The following is a 12,408-nucleotide window of genomic DNA, read 5'->3' as shown; positions in this document are numbered from 1 at the left end:
ATCATCTGGAAAGAAAACATTCTGAGCAACATCATTAAAAACAGCTCTGATAAAGCACGGTCACTACTACGTATCATAAAGCAGGTACAAGCTATTTTACATCCACAGAGGTATGATACAGTACTGTCCTACATCTATAATACTAGAGGATACAATTTAAAAGGCATTATTTGAGACTTGATTCTACTTTTCCAGCAGAGGGCCCAAAGGATGGTGTGACACAGCTTTGTAAAGAAACATACTCTAGACAGGATTTCCTTTCACTAGTGGCACAGTTCTAAGGATTCATTCTCTCCATGAATGTCAGCTAAAACCGTTATTAAAAAAAATGAAATATCCCTAGAACAAAACCATATAACCACCGGATTCACATGAAGATGACCTAGTGGAGACAAGCTGGACCTCACCTTACCAACAAGCTATCAAATCTGTTAGGTTTAAACAGTGAGACCTCCAAGGAAGGAGATGCCAAGTAGTGCTTCAAAGCTTCGGACCACAATCAAACACAGCATCATTTTCAACAGAAGCAGAAGCTCATCTGAGTATGCTCAAGGATGCTGACATCAACATTTAATCATCTGCTCACTCATCCAGGAAGAAGGGGAGATCAGTTACTACTGTACTTTATTGTGTTCAACCAAATCACCATGTTACAAAAATAGCAAGCTGCCATAATAAAAAATAAGGCTCCTCTATCCAGCACCAGATAGCATCATTTTACTTTCAAGCCTAGAAATTGCACACTTGTATATAAACCAACCGAAGATGAGGATTGAGAGTTCATCTTGGTGGATTTTTCCTTTGATGAATATGAAGTGTCCTTCCTTATCTTTTTTGATGACTTTTAGTTGAAAATTGATTTTATTTGATATTAGAATGGCTACTCCAGCTTGCTTCTTCTGACCATTTGCTTGGAAAGTTGTTTTCCAGCCTTTCACTCTGAGGTAGTGTCTGTCTTTGTCTCTGAGGTGTGTTTCCTGTAGGCAGCAGAATGCAGGGTCCTTGTTGGGTATCCAGTTTGTTAATCTATGTCTTTTTATTGGGGAGTTGAGCCCATTGATGTTGAGAGATATTAAGGAATAGTGATTATTGCTTCCTGTTATATTCATATTTGGATGTGAGGTTATGTTTGTGTGCTTTTCTTCTCTTTGTTTTGTTGCCAAGACGATTAGTTTCTTGCTTCTTCTAGGGTATAGCTTGCCTCCTTATGTTGGGCTTTACCCTTTATTATCCTTTGTAGTGCTGGATTTGTAGAAAGATATTGTGTAAATTTGGTTTTGTCATGGAATATCTTGGTTTCTCCATCTATGTTGATTGAGAGTTTTGCAGGATACAGTAACCTGGGCTGGCATTTGTGTTCTCTTAGGGTCTGTATGACGTCTGTCCAGGATCTTCTGGCCTTCATAGTTTCTGGCGAAAAGTCTGGTGTGATTCTGATAGGTCTGCCTTTATATGTTACTTGACCTTTTTCCCTTACTGCTTTTAATATTCTTTCTTTATTTTGTGCGTTTGGTGTTTTGACTATAATGTGACGGGAGGTGTTTCTTTTCTGGTCCAATCTATTTGGAGTTCTGTAGGCTTCTTGTATGCCTGTGGGTATCTCTTTTTTTAGGTTAGGGAAGTTTTCTTCTATGATTTTGTTGAAGATATTTACTGGTCCTTTGAGCTGAGAGTCTTCACTCTCTTCTATACCTATTATCCTTAGGTTTGATCTTCTCATTGAGTCCTGGATTTCCTGTATGTTTTGGACCAGTAGCTTTTTCTGCTTTACATTATCTTTGACAGTTGAGTCAATGATTTCTATGGAATCTTCTGCTCCCGAGATTCTCTCTTCCATCTCTTGTATTCTGTTGGTGAAGCTTGTATCTATAGCTCCTTGTCTCTTCTTTTGATTTTCTATGTCCAGGGTTGTTTCCATGTGTTCTTTCTTGATTGCTTCTATTTCCATTTTTAATTCCTTCAACTGTTTGATTGTGTTTTCCTGGAATTCTTTCAGGGATTTTTGTGTCTCCTCTCTAAGGGCTTCTACTTGTTTATTTATGTTTTCCTGGAATTCTTTCAGGCATTTTTGCGATTCCTCTCTGTAGGCTTCTACTTGTTCTCTAAGGGAGTTCTCCACGTCTTTCTTGAAGTCCTCCAGCATCATGATCAAATACGATTTTGAAACTAGATCTTGCTTTTCTGGTGTGTTTGGATATTCCATGTTTATTTTGGTGGGAGAATTGGGCTCCGATGATGCCATGTAGTCTTGGTTTCTGTTGCTTGGGTTCCTGTGCTTGCCTCTCGCCATCAGATTATCTCTAGTGTTACTTTGTTCTGCTATTTCTGACAGTGGCTAGACTGTCCTATAAGCCTGTGTGTCAGGAGTGCTGTAGACCTGTTTTCCTGTTTTCTTTCAGCCAGTTATGGGGACAGAGTGTTCTGCTTTCGGGCGTGTAGTTTTTCCTCTCTCCAGGTCTTCAGCTGTTCCTGTGGGCCTGTGTCTTGAGTTCACCAGGCAGGTTTCTCGCAAGGGAAAAGTTGGTCCTACCCATGGTTCCAAGGCTCAAGTTTGCTCACGGGGTACTGCCCAAGTCCTCTCCGCGGCTGCAGCAACCGGGAAGATCTGCGCCGCCCTTTCCGGGAGCCTCCGTGCACCAGGGTTCCAGATGGCGTTTGGTGTTCTCCTCTGGCGTCTGGATGTGCGCAGAGTGCAGTCTCCTCTGGTCTCCCAGGCGTGTCTGCCTCTCCGAAGGTCCAGCTCTCCCTCCCACGGGACTTGGGTGCAGAGAACTGTTTATCCGGTCTGTTTCCTTCAGGTTCCGGCTGTGTCTCAGGCGCAGGGGTCCTGCCGCTCCTGGGCCCTCCCCTACGGGAACCCAGAGGCCTTATACATTAATTGCTTTATTAAGTAGTCTTCCAACAGCCATGATTTAGTTAATCTTACCTGAATCTTGAGTTAAATGGGGTAAAGATAGAAAGGAGAAATTTTTTTAAATTAATCTTTCAATATAATAACTTCTTTTTCTTATAATGTATATCTTCCCCCAATGATAAGTGAAACCAAACTCCTTGCCCTGAAGCTGTGCCTGTTTTCCATCTGTTCAAACCTGAGACTTGTAACAGATTTGATCAAAGAGATCGAGTGCACCGGTCAAGGGTCTTCTGGCGTGAGGCACAGTTTGTGACACAGAATTTGGAAGACAAGACATTCTTTATATATTGTGTCAATTTTCTTAACGTGTGTGGAATTCTCTTAACATGTTGTGTTAATGAATTGCTGTAAAATAAGCCATTGAGAGAGCATTTTAACAGAGAAACATCTACAGTGTACAAGTTGTCAAATATATGTGCTTATGGGCAGTCGGAGGTTTTATCTGAAGCCCTGGGGTAAAACACACACACACCCCTGTAAAGGTATCTGGAAGATGATATGACTCCATAAGATAACCCTGAAGAGAAGCTGACCCATCTCCAGGCACTCTGGAGAGCAGAAGCAAGATTGCAAATCCTTGCATCTCAACCACATCCTGTGGAATCACCCTCATCATCTGTGACGGAAAAACTAACCTTTAACTATTAGATTTTAAAGGGAAAAAATCATAAGTTATTCTGCTCCATAATTGCTGCAAAGGGGTTATTAAAATTCCAAACTTATATAATATTATCATAAAAACATGGCATTTTTCTCAAGAAAGACACAAATTGGATACAGGCTTCTGCACTGTAAAACCCAGATGGTTTGCTTAGCTACTCAGACATCCTCTGGTTCAAAAGTTAATTGAACTGAAAACTAAAATCTTGATAATTGACATGCCTTGGGACTGGAGCAGAAAGATAAATTAGCCTCATGCATGGGGTGTTGATGGGTTTGAGAAACCACTGCCATTGGTCAGAGAATACGGCCAGAAAAGAAGAAAATTTCTGTCTCTCTCTCTCCCTCTCTCTGTCTCTCTCCCCCCTCTCTGTCTCTTTCTCTCCTTTTTCTGTTTCTGTCTCTATCCCTCCCTCCCTCCTTCCTTTCCTCCATCCCTCTTCCTTCCTCAGTCCCTCTCCCTCTGCCCCTTCCTCCCTCTCTCTCTCTCTCTCTCTCTCTCTCTCTCTCTCTCTCTCTCTCTCTCTATTCTCTAAATTAGATAATCCACAGTACCTGTACTTCCTGAGATTCATCTCCTTCTCTTTCTCCATTCTCTTACTCACGGATTCAATATCGTCCATTATTTTACCCAGTTTCACTTTTTCTAGAATTAACAAAAAAAAAAAAAGATTTGATTGTGCATTACTATAGTTTCCAAAACAAATGTACTTTTTGATTGAATTACAACTTAAACTTACAGACCTTTTTAAAATAGGAGATGCTATATTATTCCAAAATCAATAGCACAAAGTTACCCATGAAACACATTTGATTGACTTTTCATTACTCTATGCTACTCTGACCTTTTGTAATCACTAAAATTTAGAGCTAGAAAGTAAACCGGACTTGAACAGCGTCTATCAAAAGCAGGAAAAAATGCCTACACCAACATAGCTTATGCCCATACATACAAAGGACTTCCGTGCATATCACCATTATTATCTTCATTATCATAAAGCTTGGTTTACATAGGAGTCTCTGGTGTTTTAAAAATCAATTAGCAAGTCATTAATTAACAGAAGCAAAAATCTCTTCATTTAATAGGCTCAAGACAAAAGTAATAAGTTGGTTATCCACCAACACTTTTCATTTCTCAGCTTAGATATATTAAAAGGTACAGAGGCATATGGTCCATATATCATAAAGCCTATTAATATATAAATATAGTTATAGATCTAGGTATAGGTATGGGTATATAGATATATAGATATAGATAGATAAATGATCCTCCTCTCTTCCAAGTTCCGAGATCTGCCAGCAACCTTCTGCCCACACCACACTTGCCACCAGGGTCCAAGGCTCCTCTTTGTATCGGCAATCTCCTACTCTCCCTGTGACAGTGTTTCTACCTCAGCTTTCACTGCTCTCCCCAACCCATGTTTCTCAAGTTAACTTTAACTAAAAAGACCCTTCATTGTTTTCATTGCTGTTGCTCTTGTTTTTCTTAATAAAATAACTTTACAGGCACTAGTCTGTATCATCCAGTTACCATTATTCAACCTACTTAAGACAACTGAGGGGATATTTTTTTTCCTGTGACGACTGGATGAAAAGTCTGTTTCCATCAGAATTATAGTGACGATCAACACAAAACTAAATTAGTGTAAACACAAAGAAAATGCTTCTAAATTGTGAACATGTGTTGACTACCTTCTCAAGAAAGGAACAGTCCCTGGTTTTCATGAGTCCGGGTAAGGTTTACTTGCAACAATACTAGGTCCAGAGGCCTAACCAATTTTGTTAGGACTTGGCTTTTCTCCATTACTCTGTATTTTCTGTCCTAAATTCCCAGGTCATATCCTCTGCTACCTCCAGACTCATTTTCCCCTTGCCTGTTGGAGCTTTATCATTCAATACATCACTCTGGCCATGAAAGAGTGAGTCACTGTTTATACATGAATTTCACATGTGGATTTTATATGCCTGGATGCAAATTGCAGGCATGTTTACTATGTTGTCAACAGAACTAAAGGATTCTTGGAAATCCAAAGCAATATATACATTTACTAAAGATGGTTGTCACTACAAATAAGAAACCATAGCTAAGAAGCTATGATTTTACTTCCTCAGAAGAGCTGGTGTAAGTTACTCATGTATAAAACATGGGGTGTGACCTTCACCCCCCATAAAACACTTGACATGCTCTTAATTCTTCCCCACATATAAAAAACATGAAGCAAGAGTAATCAGACAATTTGAAAGTCAGACCATTATGGAATTTTTCTGGTCTGGTAATACTAGAAATACTAGAAGGAAGATGGTTTTGAAAATCCTTTTTATTACTTCTAAATTCTTACGATAAGTTCATGTTTAAGATCTTATAACTATATCAAAAGTTTTTCACATGCGAACCCCTATTACAGCAAAAGCAGTGCACCCCCTATTTATTCAGAGTTCTCGCTCTGCATGCATCTGTTTCAAGATACAGTGTGAAAGGAGTACAGAGATACAGGCTGATGACCCAGACATGTGTCAGGGAGGTCGGTGAGCCTGTCTTCTCAGTAACACAAAGTAAGGGGGGACAGTAAGTTCTGTAACAAGGACTGAAAATAAACAACAAACCAAACCTAGAAGAAAAGCCAGAGACACAGTTCTCTGTGTGACCATCTTCTGAGGGTAGCCCTCCCCTAGAAAGTCAGCCTCTGTGCACAAGGAAATAGTTTCAAATGTGAAAGCTTCAAAGATCAAGTTACTTCATGATACTAAAGTCAATATATTTTCCTACTTCATGGAAACATTTTTAAAAATATATTTTAGTTTCTCCTTTTCTAATAAATTATCAAGAATCCCAGACTTAAATCCTTCCAAATAATTTTGTAGAAATAAGTTTTAAAAGAAAGTTTTAACACGTTTGCTACAATTACATGTGTTCTAAAAGTCATTAAAATATAGACTAGAATATTTTATAAACATCATTGATCAAAACACTGTTTATAAGTTGTAACTGTGGCCACAGAAATAAGCACAAAACAGACATCTATCCTTAGAGATTTCTCTATTCTTTCCTACATATGCATCACCTAATAATGCCTTAGGAAAATCATTATCAAAGTGCATATGCCTTCATCGTATATGTAAAGGAAACGATGTGTGATTTGATAACCAAAGAAACATACATTCTGACACATCTCTACACATTTACAACTACCCACACATACAATCTCAAAATTAAATTTCTCTCTCTCTCTCTCTCTCTCTCTCTCTCTCTCTCTCTCTCTCTCTCTCTCCTCCCTCTCCCTTTCTGTCTCTTCTCCCTCTCTCTTTCTGTCTCTGCCTCTCTCTCTGTCTCTCTATCTTTCTTTCTCTACACACACACACACACACACTTCCTTTCAGACTAGTTAAAAACCTAGTATCAATCCTAAATATATTTGTCATATATAAATATTAAATCTCGCAAAGTTCATTTAAAATTGTAACTAATCCAAAAGTAAAATTACATGCCTTTATCCCCAAAGAAAAGCATAAAGACATTTACATTATATGCTTTATGATGACTATGGAGTGGTGTTTAATATGTACTACAAAAACCAACTTCTTCATGTGACTCCTCGTGTGATCTCTAATTTCTGAAATTCATTAATTTGATAATACATCATTCAAAATTCTAATTTATAATAATCCAGAGTCATAAGTTCTTGGAAGAATGACGATTGGAATTGGTTAATCAGTACTGTAGAATCTATAAACTTCGAGAGAAATTGAGTTCATATTTTTTCCTTATTTTACTCTATTAAGGAAACTGTCACACATAAAGAACATATTTGCTAAAGCTATTTGATCTGATAATTGTCATGGCATTTTTAAAAGTTGATATCTTTGGATCAAATTCAAGGTAATGTTTAGCATGTTCTCACATAGACAGATAGATACACCATTTTCAGAAGAAAATTGTCAGCCTGAGTAGACTACAAGTACTATAGCAGATTTTCTCTTTCTTATCTCACAAACTCTAATTGAATTCTAAAATTAATGCCACTGATACCTTAGATCACATTTCCAAGTCAGCCCAAAGTGAATATCAAATTTGTTCAATAAATGCATCCAAGGTACAACCTAATGTGTGTTGAGATAAGACCTTTAACAAATGACTCACAATTTCAAGTCACACATCAGTTCTCTCTCTGATCATTGCTACCTGGTAGGGAACATACAAAGGCTCTTAGTCAAATGGCTCTGACATCACAGAGTCTATAGAGGTTTCCCCGGAGGATCCCTGTGATTGAACTCTCACAGACACTTCATTCCCTCATCACGTACCACATTCCTAACCTCTTGTGTACAAATTAACTGCCAAAGGGAACTATATTCCCCAAAGAGACTATGGCTATAAAGAGTTACTCATCTTTTCTACTAGATCCTCACAATTTTGTCACTCTTAATGTTTCATCCCAATCTCCACAGATCCATATCTATCATCCTTCCTCAAACCATGACATAAACTATTATACACCAAATATCTCAAGACTTTCCCTCAGATAAGTTGGTATTTCACTATATTCTCCTTGATGTCCCTTGCCTGGTCTTTCTACCATCTATCTTAAGGACACAGCCTTCCAGAATCTCTTGTTTATTCCATGTGTTCACCACTCACACTCTGGGGCTGTAGAAAGTCGTTCTCTTTATAGAAACTAACCAATCATTTTCCTTTCCTCTGAAAACAAAAATTAACATAGTCAATTCATTGCCACACTCTACCAAAAAAGTCTGCCAGAGTGACCCCTCTCCCAGTTACTCTAAACTCTACTACTTGTGATCCAATCCCAGCTTCAAGTGAAGAATTCATTCTGACATTTATTTTTAAATATAGATGTAACACTACCCCTCACTTGCCAATCTGCATTCATCAATGCCCAAGACCTGCCTCACCTAGGACACTTGGTAATGTCTAAGGCATTGTTCCTCCCTGGTAGAAACATGAACATGAGGTCACTGCATGTCCTGTCAATCCCCTCAGCTCCTCAGTTCCCACTCCTTGTTTTCTTCTCACAATGCTACAAGTCTCTGGAGCTCAGATCTTGGATTTTCTCCCAACTACACTTTTTCCCTTCATGACCTTCTCAAGGTCTATGATGGTAATAAACTCTATATTTGTGCTACTTGAGAAATAAACACTAAATTTAGATATTTAGCCCACAAAATCAAATTTGAATGTCGTTATAAATAAAGTATCTTTTGAGTAATGTCATAGCCCATTTTGTGGTGCTATAACAGAGTGAATGCTCTTAAGGAAAAGACTACTTGATGTCATGTCTTTGATGTTTAAAAGACTCCTTGTACCTACTATATCCAAATCCTAACTCTTGAGTTTTCTCCATTAAAAACTACATACCCAAACAGGGCCCAGGGGGCCTAACCTAATCTAGATGTGACCGGAAAGTCTCCTTCATGATACGAAAAGACACCATGTAAGCAACTCATAGCCCTACTCAACTATGATGCCTATGAACCACAACAATGACCAGCATGGTATACTAACTCTAAGGGTGCAATAGTGACACACAGACCTTGACGGTAACCAACATCTCTCTAATTAGACTTAAGACCTGCCAAGAAGAGAGAAGTTGTGCCTGGTATTGGAAAACCTAACCAACTACTCAGGGTTAGTGAAGTCATGGACCTTGGGGAACCTACAACTAGCACTGGACTAATAATTCTAATCAGCACGATCCCTAACTACATTCTGCATACTTGACCTTATACATACAGATAAGTGTAGTTCTCACACCTCATTAAGGAAACGTCTCTTTACAACACAAGGAGGCCATTACAGAAAACTACAACTCTACAAATGGGAGTTGTAGAGCCCAGTCTCAACTTATCTACAAAAAAATTCCTGCACCTAATGTTTAGTGATCACTGCAGAAGGGACAAAAACATTGTAAGAGCCAGAGGAACAGAGAATTTGCTGTGAGCCTGTGTTTCCATGTAATGTCAGAAGCTACACTTTTAAAGTCTCACCAACATGACTGTTTGAGCATGAAGGACACCAGTAAACATGCTAACACGGAAGGAGGAAGCTCATGAAGTCTCAACCCTAGAGGAAGAATTACAGGCAACCAAAGAATGCTGAATGTGGTAGAAATATTCTTCCCTAGGGAAGAGTACACCAATTGGCTATCCATTATCAAATGGTCAGCCTGAAAATACACATACAAGCAACATTGCACAGATGAAGCAGGTTGTATTTATGTATATTTTGCAATACACACAGACACAGACACTGACATGGACATGCACACATGTGTGTGTGTGCGAACACATACACATACCCACACACATTTAACAATTTTAAAAGGGGGTCATGAATTTAAAAGATAATAAAGAAGGGTTTGCATGGGAAGGAAGGCTTGGAGTGAGGAAAGGGAAGGAAGAAGGGAAGGAGTGCTAGCACACCAAGAGCACAGGTAGGACTACAACTTCTGCTCCTAGGGACCCACCTGGAGCCCTCAGGACACAGGAGCCAAGGAGCAATCTGGGACAGGATCATTCCAGTTTCTGTCTGCACCCAGAGGTGATACTGAGCCACGGGCCTCTGTGTCCTGATCCTGCTGGGAAAGAGTTGGTCTCCCAGGAGAGCTGACAAACAGACTTACAGGAGGGTCAAGTGACTGTCAAAGACAGCAAGACCAGCTAACACCAGAGATAAACAAATGGCAAGAACCAAGTGTAAGAACATGAGCAACAGAAACCAAGGCAACTTGGCATCTTCAGAACCCAGTTTTCTTACCACAGCAGGGCAAGGATATCCCAACACACCATAAAAGCAAGATTCCCATTTAAACTCACATCTCATAATGATGTTAGATGACTTTTAAGAAGGATATAAGTAAAAACCTTAAAGAAATACAGGACAACACAAGTAAACAATTAGAACCCCTTAAAGAGGAAGCATAAAAATCCCTTAAAGAATTACATGAAAACACAACCAAACAGGTGAAGGAATTGAACAAAACCATCCAGGATCTAAAAATAGAAATAGAAACAATAAAGAAACCACAAAGGAAGTCAACCCTGGAGACAGAAAACCTAGGAAAGAGATCAGGAGTCATATATGCAAGCATCACCAACAGAACACAAGAGATAGAAGAGAGGATCTCAGGGGCAGAAGATTCCTTAGAAAACATTGACACAACCATCAAAGAAAATGCAAAATGCAAAAAGATCCTAACCCAAAACATCTGAGATATCAAGGACACAATGAGATCAAACCTAAGGATAATAGGTATAGAAGATAGCAAAGATTCCCAACATAAAGGTCGGTAAATATCTTCAACAAAGTTATAGAAGAAAATTTCCCTAACCTAAAGAGAAGCCCAAAAGCATACAAGAAGCCTACAGAACTCCAAGTAGACTGAAGCAGAAAAAAATTCCTCCCAGCACATAATAGTCAAAACACCAAATGTACTAAACAAAGAAAGAATATTAAAGCAGTAAGACAAAAAGGTCTAGTAACATATAAAGGCAGACCTACCAGAATTACACGAGACTTCGCAACAGAGACTATGAAAGCTAGACGATCCTGCACAGTTGTCATACAGACCCTAAGAGAACACAAATGCCAGCCCAGGCTACTATATTCAGTAAAACTCTCCATTACCATAGATGGAGAAACCAAGATATTCCATTACAAAACCAAATTTACACAATATATTTTCACAAATCCAGCCCCATAAAAGATACTAAATGGAGAACTCCAACACAAGGCAGGAAGCTAAACCCTAGATAAAGCAAGAAAGTAATCTTTCAACTAACCCAAAAGAAGATAGCCACACAAACATAATTCCACCTCTAAAAACAAAAATAATAGGAAACAATAATCATTAGTTCCTAATATCTACCAATACAAATGTACTCAATTCCTCAATAAAAAGGCATAGACTAAGAGACTGGATATGTAAACAGAACCTAGCATTTTGCTGTATATAGGAAACACACCTCAGTGAAAAGACAGACACTTCCTCAAAGTAAAAGGCTAGAAAAAAGTTTCCAAGCAAATGGTCACAAGAAACAAGCTGGAGAAGCCATTCTAATATCAAATGAAATCAACTTTCAACCAAAAGTTATCAAAAAAGATAAGGCAGGATACTTTATACTCATCAAAGAAAAAATCCACCAAGATGAACTCTCAATTCTGAATATCTATGCTCTAAATGCAAGGGCACCCTTGGTCATAAAGGTCATAAAACAGGCCTCAACAGATACAAGATGATAGAAATAATCCCAGGCATCCTGTCCTACTACCGTGGACTAAGGCTGGTCTTCAAGAACAACAAAAAATGACCGAAAACCCACATATACATGAAAGCTTAACAATGCTCTACTCAATGATAACTTGATCAAGGAAGAAATAAAGAAGGAAGTTAAAGACTTTTTAGAATTTAATGATAATGAAGGCCCAGCATATTGAAACTTATAGAGCACAATGAAAGCAGTACTAAGAGGAAAACTCATAGCTCTGGGTGCCTCCAAAAAGAAACTAGAGAGAGCATACACTAGCAGCTTGACAGCACATCTGAAAGCTCTAGAACAAAAAGAAGCAAATACACCCAAGAGGAGTAGAAGACAGGAAATAATCAAACTCAGGGCTGAAATCAACCAAGTAGAAACAGAAAGAACTATACAATGAATCAAGAAACCAAGAGCTGGTTCTTTGAGAAAATCAACAAGATAGATAAACCCTGAGCAAGCCTAACCAGAGGGCACAGAGACAGTATCCAAATTAGCAAAATAAGAAATGAAAAGGGAGGCATAACAACAGAAACCAAGGAAATTCAAAGACATCAGATCCT

At 38.7% G+C, this 12,408-nt stretch overlaps 1 protein-coding gene across 1 annotated transcript in view; it reads right to left on the bottom strand.

Moving 5' to 3' along the window:
* Iqcm (IQ motif containing M) overlaps positions 1-12,408 on the bottom strand; it is a gene marked incomplete in the record, with an annotated part of 154,786 nt that overhangs the window by 130,383 nt on the left and 11,995 nt on the right. Inside the window, 1 exon segment of the mRNA NM_001014271.2 lies at positions 4,130-4,220. Within this exon segment, the coding sequence (NP_001014293.2) occupies positions 4,130-4,220 (91 nt within the window).

This window comes from Rattus norvegicus, chromosome 19 (assembly GCF_021556685.1).
Source record: "Rattus norvegicus strain SHRSP/BbbUtx chromosome 19, alternate assembly SHRSP_T2T, whole genome shotgun sequence".
Classification (NCBI taxonomy): Eukaryota; Metazoa; Chordata; class Mammalia; order Rodentia; family Muridae; genus Rattus; species Rattus norvegicus.
The sequence above is the reverse complement of the archived record's forward strand: the minus strand, read 5'-3'. Positions and strand labels throughout refer to the sequence as shown.